Raw genomic sequence first — 22,198 nt, forward strand, 5'->3', positions numbered from 1 at the left:
TTTCTGACTAGGACATGTAGAGGACTTTGGAGGTAGTTTATAGGCAATTATGTAGTAGCTGAAAGCCATTTTGGTTAGTTGGGAGGCTAGGAGGGGCTTTAGTTGGAAAATCTGAGGTGCTAGAGTTGAGAGCTGATCTGAGAGGATAGTTTGAGTAGATAGGTGGATTGAATAGGGAGGTTGGGAGGGTGCTGAAGTGTTCAATTGTGTCAGCTAAGGATTAAGGGACGTTAACTTGGTGTAGTGGTGTCCTCTTTTGGTGTTTGTGTTGGGTTGTGGTGGTGGTGATAGTTTCCTCCTCATGGTGGTGTGTTTTGGACGCGGCTATAAAGGCCAGTTCTCCAAAAAACATCCTTGTTTGGTGCCTCCATAGAGGAGGGCTTTGAAGCAACCTTCAGGTTGTTTTGCAGGTTTGAGAATTGTCAAAAGAGTAGATGACAGCCGTGATGCTGTACCCGGTGTTCCATGGTCTTGTAGGAGAGGATCTAGAGGAAGTTTTGGGTGGGATAGAGTTGGTAACATTCACTTATGGGAAGGACATAGATGACGGTAAGCTAACATTGTTGTCAATGTTGTTTGGAGATGCCCAAAGGTGGTTTCAAACAAGGAGAGATCAGCTAAATCAAGGTCAGGCATATGAAGACATCAAAGTGGCCTTGGTAACGATTCTTTGGCAAGAAATTTAGAAGCTAAGGCATAATTGGATAGATGTGTTTGATAGATTTATGGAACATTTTGAGGACTTGTGGGGCAGATGGGATGTTTTGTTGGGAACAAAGCATCCACCAGCTTTTTACATAAGAAAGATATGTTTATCTAGTCCTTACATACAAATCTGAAGGAGAAGGTGGAGCTGAAGAAACCTAGAAGCTTTAAAGAGGCCCTGAGGATAGCCAAAGAGGAGGAGTGGAAGTTACATAGGTTGGCTTTGAAGCAGAGGGCAATATAGATTGAAGAATGGTCAGCTATGCCTAGGGAGAGGAGAGCAAGAGGGAGGAATTCTCAAATAGTCTCATTGATGTAGGGTATACCTACTAAGAGGATGGGTTGTTATAGCTTTCTAGTGCTATTTAGAAGTGAAGACATACAAGATGTCAAGAGAGAAGAAGAGATGTGAACTCAAGAGTCTGAAAGAGAGGCAACCTAGGCCCAAGCACTAGGTGAAGTAGGTACATTTGATTTGTTTAATATGTGTTCTGCTAGGAGCAGTGTACATGTTATAGATCCCAGTATAAGTGCTGTAACAGAAGATGCAAAGGCTGTGGAACCATGTGTTTGTGTGGTTGAAGTGGAGGAGGAATGCCTAGATGATAAATCTATTATAGAGGGGCAAGAGGTCCCTAATATGCAAGAGATTCTATAGGAATCTGATATGACTACTTCATTTAGGGATGCCCGTGTGGAGCCTGCACGTTTGTTTGATTCTATGGAAGAGTGTGAGGTAAAGAGCCTATGAGAGTTTCCTTTTTTTGATGACAGAAGTGATGGTGAACCTAGTGTGGATAAGTAGGCATATATGAATGAAAATTTGGATAGTGGCAAGGATAATGATGTGGATGCTTTATTGGAAGACACCTTGGAGAGGGTTCTTACTTTGTTTGAAGGATTTGTGGAACTAAGTGATGCTGAGAAGGCTGATGCCTGTCTTAATGCTAGATTGTGTGTTGATGATGAGGAAGTTTTTGATGTTGTGAGGAGGTTATGTGATGAAGAGGCTATGTGCTTTTTGACTTGGATTTTTTGAAAGGTGGTGTTAAGGTTTCTATTGGGACTTTTGTTTGTCATAATGAGGATGAATTGGGGGAATGTAAAGAATGTTTGATGGGGGAACAAAGAGTTGAAAACTCTTCTCAGATGTGTGGTCTCGTAGTTGATAAGGATGGAAGAGTAGGGAGGAGGCTACACAATAGGTTTACATGGGTGATGCAGCCATGTGCTAAGAGAAAGGCTAAGCGGGTATTGGTAGATTGTTTGTAATTTTTTGATCTAGGTGGGTGGATCAATTCCGTTAGAAGAGTATGGAGGATGATGATGTACCCATTTGATCCAGGTGGAGAATCACATCGAGGGAGCTGATAGTATAAATCAATTAGTAGGAGCTGGAGCTGTAGAGACTAAAAAAATGTTTGCCAAATAAGTGTTGAACATCAATGTTCTAAGCAAGGGGGTTATGTAAATCATGTTAGGTTTTTTTATGCTAAGTCCAAGAATCCTAATGGAGGTTCATGCCCACACCCCATGAAGGTAATAAGTCTTGTGGAGTATTTATGAAACCTTAGGAACAAGGGATGTTGCATGGCCACCAACCTCAGGTGGACAATTGTTGCTAGTTGTTTTGCAGTGAAGTGAAGTGTGGGATTTTTGCATGTGTAGATGGCGGCATGTGCAGATGGTGAGAGCGGCTGACAAAAAAAATATGCAATAGCTGTGAGGTGTGTGAGGTCCCTATCCCCACCGTGCAACAAATTCAGGGGTTAAAGTAGTACTTTTTGCGTAGGGCAGGGTCTCACACTCAGGACCTCACCCACGGATATCTGGACAAGAGACTAATCCATCGGTTCTTCCAAAACCGATCCCGAAAAAAATTCCCTTGCCTGGAAAGCACGGGCGATTCCTCCAGGATAACTTTTCTCTAACGTAGTCAAAAGCCTTAACTAGCTGAATTGATCTGACCGAACTCGTAAGTCCCAAGTCAGAGATCAGGGAAAGGATTGCACTTGGATCATAGAGACCAACACTTTTTTCCTCATTGAGAGGCACAGCCGTTGATTCTTTTCCATAGAATAATTTTTGTCCTGGATTTACCTCATCTATCGTACGATAACAAAATTGAGTCTTAATTTAAGGATCCATCAGTCCAGCCATCCAGTCCTGTGGGTTAGCCAACCTCCCAACCACTGTAGTGATGGGATCCAATTAAGAATTTGGATAGCTTTTTTTTCGGGTACTAGGGAAAAGAGTTCCCAGGCCCCCTAGCCGGATATTCATGCAAACTTAAAACTAGTCACACCACTTACACACCCAATATGAAATTGCCTTTTTCTCAGCATCAACTATCTTTAAAACAATCATTTAATGAAGCCATTGTGTCACTGATCACAATCCTCAAAATCTTCGGTTAGATCCTTATTTCCAATCATTTCTTCATCGACGTACCTATGGCATCATTGCCAACCAGAACACTCACCACCTGTTCACTCAGGGGCCTTTTCGATAGTTCCTAGCTCATAGTAATTGACAATATATTCACATATCAAAATGAAATCTTTGTTGAGGATCAGCAAGATCAACCAACAGATCCATATAAAAGAGCCATGGACTCATCCGTTGTTGAGGACCAGCAAGATCAACCAACGAGATCCATGCCCGAATTCAGAAAACAACTCTTACTCCTTGTTCCAATATCTTCCCCGACGTACATGTGGGTATCTTTGACGACCCAGAGCCTGAGCACCATATGGTCCAGTACCCTCTAGGATCCTTTCTATGTTACCTAGCACTTCACTCATAGGCCGCTTCCTTGGTCCCTCATCCACTGTACACCGGCGGAAGCTCACCATTTAAATCAAACTGAGGCTGGTGAAGTCCTCTGTTGACCTTGCTATGCGAGACGTCCTCCGTTGACTCTCCGTGCAGTTGCAACCTTAACAGATAGGTCTCCATGATATCATTCACAAGACAGTCAAAATGCTTCCCTAGCATTCTTGACATAAAACAATCATTTAAAAACATATTTCACATACAAATATAGTTCCAACAATATTTTCATTTTTTCTCATCACTCCACATCCTTTCACATTAGTCCCCATCTTTTCTCATCTTCCCACAAATTTTTTTCTTCATCGATCCCTATCACAACATATCATTCCCACATCAAATCACATCCAATCGCATCATCCACACATCAATCTGCATCATCCATACATCCATCCACATCATCCACATCTTCCATACATCCATCCACATCATTTTAAAGAAAACAAAAATTAGAAAACCATTAAATGGAATAAAGAAAAAGTAGGATTTCTAGGTTACATGATTTTTTGTGAGCTTTCCTTTGGCTTGATGGTTTGAGGGATCTATTCTTGTTTGCAACAAGAGTGGCCATCAATTCTTTTGAAGAGGAAATGGTCAAAAACTAATGAATTATCAATACATTCACTGTTTTTGGCTCTGGGGACGAGTAGAGTAACAGTGCATAAAACACTATTAACCATTTACAAAGGGAGAGGCTTCATTTATAGGAAAAAGGGAGCCTCTAAACAAGCAAACTGTGTGTAGAATTTTCTAGATCAGTTTGGTCAATTTTTGACTATGTTTAAGTCAGTTTAGCCTACTTTTTGGATCTTGTTGAAGCAGGAGAGAGGAGAGATGAAAATATCTAATTATTTGTGAGTTTAAAACTCAACCACACATATGAAATAGGCGCCTCCTTCATGAGGGGAATTCCTCCATACTGAGGTGTCAAAAATGCATCATTTCTTCTAAATATCTTTTCTTTTTTAACTAATAACCTTGTCCTTAATCAACTCTTCATCTTATGTGAGTATTTACTCATTTTTGGGGGGATTTTCTTTTATTCTTCAATTTATCTCCTCCCTACCTCCCTACATCTGGATTAATCTAATTGGTACATAAGAACCTTAATTCAAAAATTTCAAAAAATCTCGACCCTTAGGCTAAGGTCCTTTTTACCTTATTTCAATTTATTCAAATTGTACATTGGAAATTTCTTTTTAAATATCTCTTTCAGGGAAAACCATTTTAGACACTAGGAGGATTTCTATATCCAAAAATATCTCAATTTTGAATTACCTCCCTCTAGACATTTACTCTCTCTTACTAGGCCAAAACAGGATCTTTCTTTTATTTTAGAGAGGGGAATATTTATAAGACCAGAAGGGGAGGTTTTTACACCTGCACACCTCAAAAGCCGGAGGGAGGAATCTTACATCCTACCCCACGTAAAAAACGCGAGATATCCTCATCTTGCAAAATTAGAGGAGAACTCTTTTCCTTAAGATCCAAATAATTCTGTGGTTCCTTATAGTCTGGTGAACCCAATAGAATCCTGGGATAAATATCCCTTATATAAAACTCATCATCAAATAATAATTCACTCAGATCGTATCATTCAAATCCTTATCACAACAATAATGGCCCATTAGACTGAATTTTCTATCTGAACAGTCCTTCATGGAAATTTTCAATTATATAGATTTTTAATTTGACATCCCTTAACTTGATCCACTGGGTCAAGTGTTAATAGCAGCAATCTGCCAGCACAATCCACTAATCTCATAGTGATTTGCTGAAGTCATTAACGTCATTCCAGCTATACGAATATCATCACAAGGACTCGTCCCATTCATTCTCATTGTGGTTTTGCTTAGTTTATTACATTTCAACCGAAATTCAGGAATCTTCATTTTTCAATCAGAATCCAAATCAACTCATCAGTTCTCAACCAGAATTTAAAATCATATCAACCACATTCGAATTCATCATCAGGATAGTATTAATGCTTATAATTTCAAGTCTTAGATTACTCGTATATACTGCCAGTAAAGAGCTGCAGTTATACCCTCGGTATATACGAGTAGTCATGGTCCTTGGAGCTATAAGGTAAATACCATCATGTTGAAGCAAGTTAGGGACTCCATACAATTGCGGTACTTCCATCTGAAGACCCAATTACCAATTTATGAATTTGAGTTTGAATATCAATTTGTATGAATTTTTTCACACAATTACAACCTTTTATTGCTTCTTCATAAATTTTTGACATTTTTTGTTTCTCGGATGATCCTCATCATTAGCCAATTTGCTCTGATACCAGCTGTGAGGTCCCTATCACCAACGCGCAACAAATTCAGGGGTTGTAGCAGCGAAAGTACTACTTTTTGCGCAGGGCAGGGTCTCACACTCGGGGCCTCGCCCACAGATATCTGGACAAGAGACTAATCCATCGGTTCTTTAAAAACCGGTCCCGGAAAAACTTCCCTTGCCCGAAAAGCACGGGCGATTCCTCTAAGTTAACTTTTCTCTAACGTAGTCAAAAGCCTTAACTAGCTAAACTGATCTAACCAAACTCATAAGTCCCAAGTAAAATCAAGGAAAAGATGGCACTTGGATCATAGAGACCAACACTTTTTTTCTCTTTGAGAGGCACAGCCATTGATTCTTTTTCATAGAACATTTTTTGTCCGGGATTTACTTCATCTATCGTACGATAACAGAATTGAGTCTCAATTTAAGGATCCATCAGTCCAGCCTACCCGTGGGTCAGCCAACCGTTGTAGTGATGGGATCCAATTAAGAATTTGGTTAGGTTTTGTCCCGCGTACCAGGGAAAAGAGTTCCCAGGTCCCCTACCTAGATATTCATGCAAACATAAAACTACTCACACCACTTACGCACCCAATATGAAATTGCCTTTTTCTCAGCATCAACTATCTTTAAAACAATCATTTAATGAAACCATTGTGTCACTGATCACAATCCTCAAAATCTCCGGTTGAATCCTTATTTTCCAATCATTCCTTCATCGGTGTACCTATGGAATCATTGGCCACCAGAACGCTCACCACTTGTTCACTCACACGCCTTTTCGATAGTTCCGAGCTCACAGTGACCGGCAATATATTTACATATCAAAATGGAATCTCCATTGAAGATCAACAAGATCAACCAAGGGATCCATATAAAAGAGCCATGGACTCATTTGTTGAGGACCAGAAGGTCAACCAACCAGATCCATGCCCGAATTCAGAAAACAACTCTTACTCCTTGTTCCAATATCTTTCTCGATGTACGTGTGGGTATCTTTGACGACCCAGAGCCCGAGCACCGTATGGTTAGCACCTTGTAGGATCCTACGTAGGTCACCTAGCGCTTCACTCATATTCATCGATCCCTATCACATCACATCATTCCCACATCAAATCACATCCAATTGCATCATCCACACATCAATCCACATCATCCATACATCCATCCACATCATCCACACCAATCCACATCATCCATACATCCATCCACGTCAATCCACATTATCCACACATCCATCCACATCTTCCATACATCCATCCACATCAATCCACATCATCCACTCATCCATCCACATCAATCCACATTACCCATACATCAATCCACATCATCCATACATCCATCCACATCATCCACATCACTCCACATCAATCCACATCATCCATACATCCATTCACGTCATCTATATCAATCCACATTATCCACTCATCCATCCACATCAATCCACATGTCAATCCACATTACCCACACATCAATCCACAGCATCCATACATCCATTCACGTCATCCACATCAATCCACATTATCCACTCATCCATCCACATCAATCCACATGTCAATCCCCCACATTATCGCCACATAACCATCATAGGTAAATCTCTGCACAGGATTTTTCACTCTCCCAGATCTTCGCAGCTTTTCATTCATGGCTTCCATAGCCTTCTTTACACCAGGTGTTCTCATAGCTGGGATCCCACGCTCCTCATCAAGGCTCATATCTGAGCCACTAGACTCTCCATCAAAGAATGCCCTGCAGAAATGTCAGGCATACCAAGGGGCTCAACCACTTTCTCGTTTCCTTTACGTGATGTACTAATCACATTTGCAGGACTGGTATTATGATGCAGCCTGCCACTCCATGGTCTATCAATAGACCCACTAGATGAGGACTCTCCTGGTCCACTCAAAGACTGTGATTGCTGACCTGCATTCTGTGCAACCACACTTCCACTCACATCAGCCCCAACAGCTTCTTTTTCAGCAGTATACCAGCTGCTCATCTCATCAAAGACAACATCCCTGCTTATCCTCAACTCATGTGTAGCAGGGTTATAACACCTGTATCCCTTTTGCTCAAGGGAATATCCAATAAACACACATTTTTCAGCTTTTGGATCGAGCTTAGTTCTCAGCTCATCTGGCACATGCACATATGCAATGCATCCAAAGACTTTCAGATGAGACAAATCTGGTTTTCTGCCAGTAAACCTCTCCTTTGGAGTTATATCATGTATGGCTGTAGTTGGAGTCCTGTTCATGATGTATAGTGCTGTAGAAACAGCCTCAGCCCAATAGCTATGCGGCATATTTTTCTCTTTCATGAATGCTCGTGCAATCTCAGCAATGTGCCTATTTTTTCACTCAATAACTCCATTTTGTTGCGGAGTGTATCTGCATGTAAACTGTCTTCGAATACCATTCTTCTTCAAAAATTCAGAGAACTCATTGGAGAAGTACTCTCCCCTCCATTTGACCTTAGGCACTTTACATATTTCCCTATTTGCTTTTCAACCAAAACTCTGAAATTCTAAAAGTGAGTGAACACCTCACTCTTCTCCTTCATGAAATATACCCACACTTTCCTTGTGTGGTCATCAATGAAAGTCACATAATACCTGCAGCCTCCCATAGATATGGTCTTCGTAGGACCCCATACATCTGAATGCACAACATCTAGTGCATTTCTGCTCACATATATGTTACGTGGAAACACATGCTTTGTTTGCTTCCCAAATTGGCATGCTTCACATATTTTCTGCATACCTTCCACTTTAAATTTTGGCAGCCCTGTCACAATTCCTTTAGTCTGCATAGACTTCAATCTTTGAACATTCACATGTCCAATCCTTTTATGCCAAATGTCTGTGTCTGCAACAATTCTTGATCCATTTGCAAACATCGTAGCACTCATCTCAGGCATGTCTACATTCAACGTAAACATTCTGCCCACTCTGTTGCCTTTTGCAACCAACCTGCACTTATCTTTAAAGTCTTCAACATAACAACCATCAGGGTTAAACCTAACCTACAAACCCTGCTCAATCATCTGGCCAACTGAAACCAGATTCTTTGTTATGTTTGAAATGTGAAGTACATCTGCAAGGTACTTCACTTTGCCATGCTGTATAGACAATGGCACATCTCCAACATGGGCAATTGGATGAGCAGTGTCATCCCCTGTTTCCACAAAACCTGGTCTTTCTTGGTTTTTCATCTCCTTGAACCACTCCCCATGACTTGTCATGTGGTTTGAAGCACCTGAATCCACATACCATACATCATCTTTTTGTGCTGCTTCAGCATTATCAGACATGGCATTCACGACATACTGCATAACAAACAACCTTTCATTATCCTCATTGTTTCTGCTTGAGGATGCATAGTTATTCTATTGCACTTTTCCATTTTGCATGTCAGCCTGCTTCTTATAACATTCTGCCTGCACATGTCCAGGCTTACCACAATAATAGCATTCACGTGCATCATTATACTGCCTTTGCCAATTTCCATGGCATCTTTGACTCCCCCTGCCTCTGAATTTGCCTCTTCCACCTGCGTGTTGTTGTTGTTGTTGTGTATTCTGGGACTGTTGTTGTTGCTGCTGCTGGCCAAAATTCTGATTACCTATTCGGCCACCTCCTTGACCGCGTCCACGGCCTCCTCTTCCTCGTCCTCTTCCTGACCTCGTATAGAAGGCCTGTTGCTCCGAACTATTTTTGGTTTGTGAAGACTGTTGGTCTTCACCCAAGCTCTTCTCTTCTATAATAAGCATAGACACCAAATTTGTAAAGTTGGGAATGTTTTCCCGAGTCTGAATAGACGTCTTGAACGCCTTGTATTGTGGCCCGAGACCACGTAGACAGACGTCCACCTTGTCATCATCATCTACTGACACACCAATAGATGCAAGAGATTCCACAATACCCTTTATCTTCAGCGCATAGTCATTCACAGACATGCTCTTTTTCTCCACAGTATGAAGTTCATTCTTCAACTGTATCTTACGTGCCTTGGTGTTTGTTTCATAGAGCTTTACCAAGGTGTCCCACGCATCCTTGGGGGACTTGGCATCCTGAATGTGCCCAATCATGGTGTCCTGTATACTAATGGAAAGCCAATACATAACTTTCCTGGCTCCTTGGTTCCAGTCTTTAAACTCTTTCACATCTGCAGCAGCAGTCGGATTTATGTCCGGTATCTCCGTTGCCTCTTCATGTTCACCTTCTATGTAGTCCCAATAGCCCTTTCCCATCAAGAAATTTGTCAACCTGAACCTCCAAGCATGGAAGTTATTCTTATCAAGCTTCTCAGCCACAATCTGGGTTATCCCATCATTTGACATCTTGCCAAACACACAATTTTACCAGAAACAGCACTCTGGTTTTTTTGCACAAACTGCTATATTTTTTACAGCGGTACTGTAGTACTCTCAAATGTCACAACCAGTGACTTCAATGTGCATACATACACCCAATGGCAACTGTTGACCTCTTTGCAGCACCCACAGTGTCTGCACAGTCAATCTGTCTTCCTGCAGTACTTAAAATAGAGTTTTGCAGAGAATCAATGACTTACCCGCAGTGTCTGCACAGTCAATCTGTCTTCCTGCAGTTCTTAAAATAGAGTTCTGCAGAGAATCAATGACTTACCCGCAGTGCTCGAAATCGTCTTCTTTTTGAAAAACAGATGTCCAGACGCGCCCGAAATGTGTTTTCGGCCCTGAAAACTACGTCCGATACGATAGTATAGTTGCCCTATAGCTTTACTCTCACGAAGAAAGCTCCTCTATCAGAGATCGTTTGCCGGTGCCTCCCGTCGAGCTCCTGACAAGGGTGTAGTCACCAACACAAATAGGGAAGAGTAGTTGAAGCTCTTACCCTCGTACCGCTTCCTGTGGTTCTCTTGCTTGCACCTCAGCCCTTAGCACGAACCAGGCTCTGATACCATGAAAAGATGCAGGGGGAGGAGAGCTTGAGCTCTTACAAGCACACACACACTCACAAAACCCTAATAGAGAACACACAAGGTGAGAGGCTGAATATATTCTTCTCTTCACTCAACACTCAACACACCATATATAAGATAAGAGTACACATAATATGAAACACCATATTGGGGAATATGGGAATTTCCCACAAGTTTGGGACACGTGGTCAAAAGTTTGGATTAACCATAACTTGAACACCACTAATCCAAAATGAGCGCTTTATAGCTCTTTAGATTCCATTTTTCAAGCGCTTTCCAATGATAGGTCATATGATAGGGTTTTGAGAAACTTACAAACATGTTATCCATGTCCCCTTTTTAAGTATTCAAAAATGAGAATTAGGAAATTCCCAAATTCACTAATATGGTGTTATGAAAGGTACTCAACCAATACATACACGGGTTCTCTATAGTGTGAACCCAACTAAATGAGCTGGCGCTATAACTATGCCAGTCTCTAGAATGGCTGTCACACAGCCTGTCATCCCACTGGCCGCATATCACCCAAGATCTCACCAACCATGCCAGTGGTGTAAGTGTGGGGCCTATCTCCCAGGCGGGTCATCAGTGTCCATCGCCTCACTAGACGAGCTCGATATCTCAACAGTATCTACTCGAGCGAAGCCTGGGTGAAGATCGTCAATGCCCAAAACTATGTATGTCTCTAGGTTGACACGTGCACGGCAAGAGGGACATGTTGAGAAGCGTATTAGCTCCTGGTGGGTGATGCAAGACAAATGGAAAAAATGTCCACATCCCAGAGCATACCCACCAGTATTGCCAATGTTCTCGAGACAGGGAGCACATCAAGCATCACGAAGGAATGGTGGTGCATCCTGAGGGAGAGGTCATCGAAAAACCTCTCTAGTAACAAGCCGTGGATATAGAGGCAAGTAAGGCATTGTCACATCTTAAGATCTGCGAAACTTCCGAACATGCAGCATCAACTGCTCTACCCTATGCTGTGCAATCTGCTCCATAATCATGTGCTGCTCTACATTACTTCAAGAAATTTATAACTTAGGATCTTATTTATAACTCTTTTATGTACAAGAGAAACCTACCTGTTGGATGTTAGAATCTCTCGCATGTCGTGCCTCTGCACTAGCTACCTCTACCATCCACAATGCAGCTCTCTAAGGTAGTCAATCTCCACTCTCGCCTCTACCAACTCCTGAGATGAGTGAGTCTCTCAGTGTGGTAGATGTGGGACCCTACGTGACACAATCAACCATGGCGCTCATTTCAAAAATAAAGAAAAGTACATATAAACATGTAAATAAATTATTATGAAAAAACTTAAGAAGTAATAAATGTGTAAATACCTCGACATCTATCATTGGTATCGATCGTTGAGAACAAGCGCACCACGTGCTAGATGCTCTCTGTGGTACTCTGTACGTCGATGCCAACCTAGGTATGCCAAGAGCCTCTCGACCATCGACATAGCACAAATGCCAGATTTGTAGGAGCTACATGAAGGGTTGGTGGAGGTGGCCTGCCCTGGTCCTAGAGACGGCCTCTGCCAGCACCGACCAGGATGATGGGTAGTGTAATCCACCTCCTCCCCTAAGACAAACTCTGCATATAATTGCTTTGCAAGGTATATGGGAATCTTACGGTTGTTCAGCATCCTCCCATATACGACAACATATCAAGACTGTAGATATGTGCCGCCATCATACGAGGATGCAAAGACTGCAAAATAGTAAGGGGATTTCCCGCCCTAGGCCTCAACCCACAGCTATCGAGGAAAAGATCTAAGTAGGTTCCATCCCTAATCAGAGATCATAGACCTAACGATATGTCAGGCCATGTGACACATGAGTAGTGCGATGCTGGGCTATCCACTTATCTACATAAACAATATCGTGAAGGCTACGAAGGGATGATAGCATCGCCTCCAATTCTACCACGATATGTAATGCAAATGGTGTGTCTCTAGCAGTCCTACGGATAGCCCCTAACTCGCAGTCTATCTCTGCGATGAGGTCCACAATAGATGAGCGTCGCTCCTCCCGTGACTCCATGCTAAATCTTAAGCCTAACACAAACGGGCAAGTCAATGTGAAAGGCCAATGTGAGAGGTCCAATGCTTAGTGCTAAGTAGCACTAATAAAGCTATAAAACAATGCTAATGAGCCCACTAATGCTAATCCAAATCAAGAGAGCATGGAGAGTGAAAATGACGTGACAATGAGGCGAAAAAAAAACTTTCTGATTTTATAACCTCGATCTAGGTTCGGTGGCATGCACTTTAGGGTTTGCAAGATGTACGCTTCAGATGTACGTGCGATTTTAGGGTTAAGAATTAAGTATCTAGTTCAAGGCACACATGGACGGCTTAGATTTTGGGTCATTATCACGATCGAGGTATGTTTGATGGTTGAGATTCACTTCATACCTCGAGGTATGTTTGATGGTTGAGATTCACTTCTGAGATTCACTTCATACCTCAATCAAGATATTTAAATGATTGGGATCGCATCTTCAAATGTGCATGAATGGATGGGTCAGATTGTGTAGATGTATCTCGTTCTAGGTCTTTGAATGGCTTAGATTTCATCTTGTTATATGCACTTGCATCAACTAAGCCAATCAATTACTGAATTAATTTCTTAAAAAAATATGAAACTTCATATCATCAAGACGATACAACCAATACTCCCACACATGTACGGATTCACCTACATACACGTAAAGTAAGCTACAATCGCTCGAATTTAGAAAAGCATTCCAATTTAAACCCATCTAGGAGAATTCATAAAAGTGAAAAATATGGGAATCTATATTTCATGGATTAATACCAATCCATAAATAATTAAAATGTTGAAATATATGTTCCATGAACTAACTCCTCATAACATGTCCCGATGGTGACAAGCAACTTCCCTCGGGTTTCACAAAATCATAAATAATCTTCATGGGCTAGTATCCCTCTAAGATGAAATCAAGAATGGATATGTAGTGAGGGAATAAATATGTAGCCATTGAGAATCTTCGATGGGGTGTCCTTTATACTAAACCAAATATTGATGGTAAACATTACCTTCTCTTGTTATTGTACGCTCACGATCTAAAATAATTTATAGTTCTATGATTTGAGAATCTTCGTCTAATATTGGAGGATCATTATATATCAGATAGGCTAGAAGAGGGCCTCCAAATGGTTTTAGTAGACTAACATGAAAAGAGTTATGAATATGCTAGTGTGATGGAATATCAAGATGATAAGCACTATCATTGATTTTATAGAATCTTAAATGGGCCATAAAATCTAGGGGCTAATTTATTTGTGGGGTTTCTATATACACTTTTTAGTCTTTTTTTTTCCTACAAGAACCCAAACATGATCTCCTTGTTTAAAAGAAATTTTCTTACGTTTCTTATTTTCTTGATTGGTATATTTTGTTTAGGATTTAGCTATAGCTTTTTTTACTTGTTGTAGTATACAGGTATGGTCTCTAGTGAAACCATCGACTATAGGAACTGTGTGTGAAACTCGAGAAACAGGTGTTGGTAATTTATTACCATGCACGGCTTCAAATGATATTTTTCTATAGCTAAGTGTGGTGTATTATTGTAAGAAAATTGTAGTAAATAAAGATGTTACTCCCAATTAGGTAGTGTGAAGATTGTGTAGGATCTTAATATTAAATCTAAAATGGTACTATTAGCTACTTTGGTTTGGCCATTTATTTTAGGATGGAAAGAAGATTTGAATTAAATTTTAGATCCTAGATTTGAAAATAAAGCAATCCAAAAACTATTACAAAACCTAGAGTCACGATTAGATATAATAACTTTAGGTAGACTAGGATGTGTGAAGACATGTATAATGAAAAGACGTGTAGCTGCAAAGTAGAGAATGTCTTTTGCATGTAATAAAATATGGTTGCTTATTAAATATGTTAACAATAGCCCAAAGCATGTCATTTTGTGTAGAAGTAAAATCCATAGATATTTCTTCTCCCAAAGGACCTTAAGGAACATGCAAAGACATTAGTTAGCCATGCTATTTTCCATGATGTTACTTGAATAGTTGGCAAACAAGACATTCAGAAACAAAGTTGGAAACATCATTCTTTATGTTAGGCCATCAAAAATCATCTATTATTGTTTTGAGAGTAGTAATGATGCCTCTATGACCAATGTCAGGGGGATTGTGCAAGTATTCTAGAAGTAGTTGTATAAATGGAAGAGTTATGCATAAGCACTTTCCAAGAGTTATGCATAATCACTTTCCAAAGAAAAGGAATCCATCATGTTATGAATAAGTATTAATAAGTAAATAATTGTTAGAATGTAGTTTTAGCCATAGGTTATGAAAGTCACGATAGTTCTCATATGTATCTCCCATAGCATAAAAAGAATGCATGTCAAGAACATAAATATTTATAAAAGAAGGACGTCTACTTAGTGCATAAACTATAACATTTTCTTTTCTTGGTTGATATTCAATGAGAGGATGAAAACTTTGAATAAATGATGTCTATGTAATGTGACTGTCAGATATCAACGATTTGGTAAGTAGATGTCGTATACTTTGTTGGATTGCTTCAACACTAGTTTGGTAACCTAGTAGGCATTAGGACCTCAATGGAGTTTTCTTGGGCCCTTTTATTTGGCAGTTTAAGGGAGCCAAACCTTTTCTCTTAAGAAGAAACGTTTTCTAATTTGAAGCTTCAAAACGGCTACTTTATTCGAATTTGAATTTTGGGGGAAAAATGGAATTTAAAATCTAGCGGATAAAACCATATCATGTAACATATCTATGGAAAGCTCTTGATGTGTAGATCACGGATCTGTGATCTCCGCTCAAATCGGAGCTTGTATGTAGAAGTTATGGAGGTCTAAAATTTGTAAAATTGTCCCCCCCCTTTTTTGGGGAAAAAGTGCACCCTTTGACCACTCTTACATCTCTCTTAATCACCAATGGTTTTTGCTTACATGGCGGGCTCCTATTTGTCAAAAAGTTAAACGTTTCCATAACCTCATGGAAAATAAAGGGCCCAAAAAGACTCCATTGAGTTCTTAATGACATAAATGTCTTTTAAGGGGTTCGCTAAAAAAAATCATATCTAATAAATATGAGAAGTATTTTACCATTTATCTTCTAAGGCATGTCTTCATGAATGTGAAAACCTTAGAAAATTATTAAAATGAAAAAAATAACCTTAAATATAATTGATAAATCACCATAAGTAGAGGTATATCTAGCGTTTTAATCCAAATACGAATTTACAAAGTAGCTTCCTACATGTAAAGAAAAAATAATATCAACTCATTATTAATTTCTCTTAAACCTTATATAATATTCAGTAGATGAGAGAGAGATTTTTCATGACAAAAAAATTTACCACATTCATAATGAACTCAATTAAATTTCCTTCTTTGAATCTCATTTTAGTCCTTGAGTCTTTGATACCAAAAATACGATAATAGTGTGAGCTTATATGGTGATTAATAATAAATAAATGTCTCCACTAAAGTAATCAATCAAGAATTATATCTAAACATGTCAATTTAGTTAAAAAACAAGGTGATGATTTCAGCTTTGAAAACTACATTGATGACAAAAGAATGTATATGAACTCTTACATATATTTGGATCATCTAGTGAAGAAACTTATAAAAATAGTGTTTATTATTATATAAAATGACTAGATATTCCACTTAAATTATTATGAGATGCCTAAAAATGCACAAAGTAGTCTCTTATTCTATATTAATGAATATGGTTCAAAATTTATAAATTTTCATCCAAAACAAAGTTCCTAAAAGGATAGGTATACATATGATTAGCTCTCATAAAATGTATCAATAAAGCATAGCATTTTATAGAACTTGTGTGCAAGATTTGGTTCTAGTATATTATTGTTTGATTAGCTATGAAAATCCTCCAAAAAAAATTTTTGAGACAACTAAATTTTTTAGATTTTTCATTAAGACCTAAATCTTGGAATTCTAATTGATTTTTGAGCCTAAGATGGATTTTATTATACCATAGATTTGTTTGTGAAGTAATGCACATCCAACAACTTTGGAAAGCAATGAGAAATTTGGATAATTAAATATTTTGATACAAATATAGTCCAAATAGCTGTGCATTATGACTATAATTTGGCCTATGAATTTATCTGGAATTGAAAAGCCTAAAGGTAAGCAATGTCATCCCAAAAAATCCCACTTTTCCTTCACTATGTACCTCATGATATGAAAGAAGGAAACCTTTGATTTTGAGTATCCACGTGTTCCAAATAATTCCATAAAGTTGGTTAGTAAATGAGGACATAAATATGTCCATGGACACATTTTTTTCCTATCTCCAAACTAGTGTTAATGAGAAATCGAGAGCTCATTAAATAATGTTTTCACATACAAATTGCGTGTACAATAGCAAGAAGTCCTTTATCATAAGTGTTGTATTTAGTTTCAGAGGGTTTAAATTATGACTTTATTATGCAAGAGGATTACCATCCTACATAAAGACTACACCAATACTAGATCCACTACAAGGAAGAAAGTTCTTTAAAAATCAGGTAATTGAAGGATAGGTGTATGTGTCAAAATATTCTTAAGCATGTCGAAGGATTTTTGTTGGTATTCACTCCAATGGAAGACAATATGCTTACGAAGAAGACAATCTACTTATGAAGAAGACAATCTGCTTACGAAGAAGCATGGTCGAGGGTAATGCAATCAAAGAAAATTTAGCTACAAATTTTATGTAATAACTACATATACCTAAAAAAGAACGAACCTGAGTATCATTCTTTGGAGTAGGCCAAGTATTAATAGTGTGGACTTTTTTGGAACCTACTCTAATACCTTTAGCTAAGACAATGTGACCTAAATATTCAATTTCCTTTTAAACGAAATATTTTTTCTCTGGATTTGGTGATGCATGGATAGGTGGTACAGAAAACAGTGTCTTTGACACTACTTTTAATACTACTTTTTTATTTTTTTCAGAGAGTTTTAGGTAAATTTAGAAATACGAGTGGTACTTTTTAAGATTCTTGTCCCCATAAAAGTACCTTGAAGAATATTATTTATAATTTGCAACCATAATAGGAACCCTAAAATCACTCATCTTTTTTCTAGTCTAAAGCAAAAAAGTGGTACCAACTAACCATGCTTTAACTCGATTAGCATATAATTAATTTTCTTTCAAAAGTTTGAAGATAAATGTAAAATGTTTTCATGCTCTTCATTTTGACTGAAAATAAGATTTTCATCAAAGAAAACAATGACGAAGTGCTGGTGTTTCAAGAAAATATTGTTCATCATTGTACTAAATGTTGTGCATTAGTAAGACCAAAAGGCATAGTAAGAAATTCATAGTGTCCGGATAGAGTGTGCAAAAAGAAGTCTTGTATATGTTAGATGTATGCATACAAACTTGATGATATCTAGATTTCAAATCTATCTTACTAATATAGATGCACCCCCAAGTTTATTTACCAAGTCATTAATACGAGGAATATGATATATGTTTTTAACAATTGTCTTATTCAAAGTTTTATAATCAATTCATATGTGGTAGGTTTTGTTCTTTTTCTAAACTAAGAGTACTGGGGAACCAAAAGGAGAACTATTAGGTTGTATGAGTCCACGGTCTAAAAGTTCTTCTATTTGTTGTTGGATTTCTTTTATTTGATTTTGTGTATAAGGTGTCGTATGAGGTGGTTGCATTAGGGGAAGGTTGAGGTCTATGGGGGCCCTTTAAGCTGCCATATTATGTTTTTAAGTACTTTTGCTTAAGGACTCTAAGCATACTTTGACTAGGCCTGACAAGGGGATCTTTATGCATTCATTATTTGAATTTCTATTTTTTCAAATATATATTTGCTTGAGCTAAAATGGGGGTAACTTTTTGGTTTCCCCAAATTCAAAATGGCTGGAAAGCCTTCCCTCCTCTCTTCCCTCCACGTTTAGCTCCCCCCCACTTTCTCTCTCTACATTCTCTCTCTAAGATGCCCTCGTTTCTCTACCACTCTCTCTCTTCCCCTTTCTCACATTTGGGTGTGCCATGGCTCTGCATCTCTGATTAGTAAGCTTACATAACCTCTGAACTTCCAAATGCAGATATCTCACACTCTCTCATCCTCCATGCCTCATCTTTTTATCATTTTCTGCTCTCTCTCTCTCTCTCTCTCATGTCTTTCCCCCATTGAAGTGCAGAAAATCCCTCTGTCAACCTCCATAGCTTCAAAGCTTACCATTTTCCATTCTTGCATTGTTTACCATACATATCCCCTACTTCTGTCTGCAATCTACATCTCTCTCTCTCTCTCTCTCTCTACTGCATTATGCTGCAAAACCTCAATCTACCATTTTCTATGCCTCTTGCCATCTTCCTTGTCCTTTCTCCTATTACCTAATCAGAAGATCTATGACCTTCTAATATTTTTTACAGCAAAACTTCATTGCACTCTCCTCAGAATACCCTATCCTCACTCTTGCATTGTGTTCTACTAGAAGGTCTTTTCAGCATTGCCTAACCCTAAAGAAAATGCCACTTGAAGATATATCTAACAGAGCCCCAAAGTTCAGGTTACATGTAGATTTGGCTGCTGAGTATGCTACAATCCGCAGCACAAAATCAAGTGGTGTGACCGATGTGCCATTGGGTACTCTTCGATCACAAGGGCGAAAATGTATTAACCTCTGGACGAATGGATTCATATACCCTATTGACCCGCTCACCAATGCTCCACCTCATTTTGTTAATATCACTACATTTCTTAGTTATGTAGGTGATGGAGCTAATGGTCTATTTGGCTACTGTAGGAGGCTTTCTTTTGTTGCAGCTCAGGAATCGCATTCAAGACTGCATTTCCGAGGCTTATGGCTTGAGTTGCAGAAGCAACACAAGAAGGACATTGATAGGCTTGAAGAAGTGGTGAACAACTTGAAAACTCAGAATCAGGAGCTCCAGCAGAACAACTTTTTGCTTAAGCAGGCCTTTGATAATGAACGGGACAAGGTGAATGCAGCCAAACAGGATGCACGAAACAAGCAACGACATCTTGCAAGCCTGAAGAAGCTTCCAGTAGGCTTTCGACAACGGAAAAGAAAGCGTCAGTCCCTAGAAACCTTGGCAATCCTAAGTGGAGCAAGAAAACGACGTGTACGAGCAACAAGGTAACTTCTATTCTTGCCATTATTTTGCAGGCCTTTCTGTTTTGTGAAACATATTGATGTTATTTTGTATTTATGTTCCATGTAGAGATATTGCTGGGGATATGATGGGATATGAAGGTGGTGCTGAGGAATGTAGAGCAGGCATATTGAAACATGTTGTTAAGTTATCAGACATATATAAGCTGCTAGAAGATCCCACATGCAAAATATCTAAGCAAATCCGAAACAGAATTTCTGGAGAGCTGCAAAATATGGTAAGCCCCATACAGATTATGGATGCATGTGATAGTGCTGGTGTCAGTAGGAAGGGATATGAAGCCATCTACAGGGTGTTTACACTAGGTCATCATGCTAAAGGTTTTCTTCGACCCATGCTACCAACTCCATACAGTGTAACCATGGCAAGAAAAAGTGCAAACTCAGAAATTGCGACCATGTTAGGTGGCTACCGTCATGTGGAGGATGCTCTGCCTGTATGTACTACAAAGGTATTTGAATACAACAAGTACAACAATGTCTTTATTGATTTAAGGACCCTTCAAAGAGCTATGATTTCTTATTATGGTCTAAGCATTGAGGAGTGCCAAGGTCAGGCTGTGTTTGTGTTAAAGCTTGATGAGTGTCAAATTGTAAAAGGACGAAAATTAGAAAGAGTCAGCCTAACACTTATGAACAGGGCTATGAAAGGAAATCTGGAACAGGATGATAATCTTCTTGACTGTAGTGCACAAGCCTCAAATTCCAACAAGGGAAGTCAATCTCAGGGAAAAGATTACTATGGAGTGCAATCAGAAAAGAATATATGGTGGTTGGCAGCATTTGAGCTTCCACAGGAGACGAATGATACATTGCGATGGTACCTTACCCGAACAGGCATCCCAAATGTCATATCATTGCAATCAAAAGGAGAAACTTTGCATGTGGAAGATGTAGGAACATTTACAGTTGAGTGGCACATGGCAGGTGATTTAAAGACATTGAAGTGTATGCTGGGATGCAAGCTAGGAGCAAATACTTTTTTTCCATGTATTTATTGCTGCCATTCAAAATCAGAGTATATTGATCACGGCAAAGCTTCAGGCAAGGTTGCAGCCACCAAGACGACCAAATCTCATGCAAAGGGCAAGAAAAATGTACAACCAACTTCAATGAGTGCAACGCAAAACAAAGATCCAAAGAAACCTATGCAATGGGTTAATGGCATCATGAATTGTAATACCAATTGTCCGCCTAATCGTGATCAAGAAGATATCTCATGGAGCCCTATATTAGAGATTCCACTTTCCCGTGTTCATATTTGCACGCTTCATGCTAGGTTATGCATAATGGACAAATTACTGAAGTTACATATCAATTATGCATGGAATATGGAGCCTGAGCATCTTCGCAACGAATGCATCAGTAAGCTGGAAGATGTCCTTTCAAGTGTGGGGCTTCATGGTGGTGCTGTAAAGCTGACTAAGGATACTAAAAAGTCAGGACTGGGTCAGGATAATCCAAACAAAATATGCATGGGTGGGTCCAAAGCAAGACACCTTCTCTCAAATTACGAGGGGTACAATAGTCACACAAAATATGAATTATGGAAGGCCATTTGTGAATGCACCACTTATCGTGGGAATAATGCAGAGCTTGGTCTCAAGCGGGCAAGGCTGTGGGAGTCACTTGACAAAATGATTCAATTGCTAGAAAAGGCTCCACTTGTTGCCGAGGAGATTGCAAACTTGAAGACTGCAATACATACATTTACTCAGCAAATGGTTGATGCATGGGGAGAAACACATATCACCCACTATATGGTATTTACCTTTCTATCTATTTACTGATATTAATCGCCAAATAGTAAAATTCTGATATGATCTTTGTTGTAGCACATTATATTTGCCCACGCACAGTTTTTTCTCGACGAATATGGTCCAATGGCAATTTGGAGCACCCAAGGAATGGAGCGCTCTCATTATCAAGCTAAGGCAGCATACTTTAAGAACACGCGACATGGTGGAGGTGGTAAGGAAAAAAGTAATGCCTTGCATGAGATGTTTAATTGGTTTTATCGCAGTTTGGGAGGTCGACGACGACAGAAACCAAAAGGGCAGGTGTCATTACTACGAAGGGTTGTAAAAAATGTCAATCTGCAACGAGCAATTGCATGGCGAGCATCAAGTGCCGTGCATGGGATGCGTGAGTGGTTCGCTGTGCGGAGGCGTATGGGTCGAAAATGGGTTCCATATTAG

At 39.3% G+C, this 22,198-nt stretch overlaps 1 protein-coding gene across 1 annotated transcript; it reads left to right on the forward strand.

Annotated features, from left to right (window-relative positions):
* The first annotated feature begins 446 nt into the window (after positions 1 to 446).
* LOC147633175 (uncharacterized) lies at positions 447 to 20,280 on the forward strand. The gene is made up of 4 exons (XM_086805698.1): positions 447 to 549; positions 19,577 to 19,964; positions 20,050 to 20,222; positions 20,273 to 20,280. Exons 1-4 carry the CDS (start codon positions 447 to 449, stop codon positions 20,278 to 20,280), a joined length of 672 nt encoding a protein of 223 aa, XP_086661824.1.
* Positions 20,281 to 22,198: the final 1,918 nt, after the last annotated feature.

The sequence above is a fragment of the Cibotium barometz genome, chromosome 12 (genome assembly GCF_041138505.1).
Source record: "Cibotium barometz isolate CiBa-2024 chromosome 12, ASM4113850v1, whole genome shotgun sequence".
In the NCBI taxonomy this organism is placed as follows: domain Eukaryota; kingdom Viridiplantae; phylum Streptophyta; class Polypodiopsida; order Cyatheales; family Cibotiaceae; genus Cibotium; species Cibotium barometz.

What these genes read in the sequence shown, in the direction of transcription:
- LOC147633175 (XM_086805698.1), top strand. Translation starts at nt 447, where the DNA reads ATGCTGTACCCGGTGTTCCATGGTCTTGTAGGAGAGGATCTAGAGGAA. An exon ending in TGGGAAGGACATAGATGACG is followed by an intron (nt 550 to 19,576) that starts GTAAGCTAACAT and finishes TTAGTTATGTAG; the next exon opens with GTGATGGAGCTAATGGTCTA. An exon ending in CGACGTGTACGAGCAACAAG is followed by an intron (nt 19,965 to 20,049) that starts GTAACTTCTATT and finishes TGTTCCATGTAG; the next exon opens with AGATATTGCTGGGGATATGA.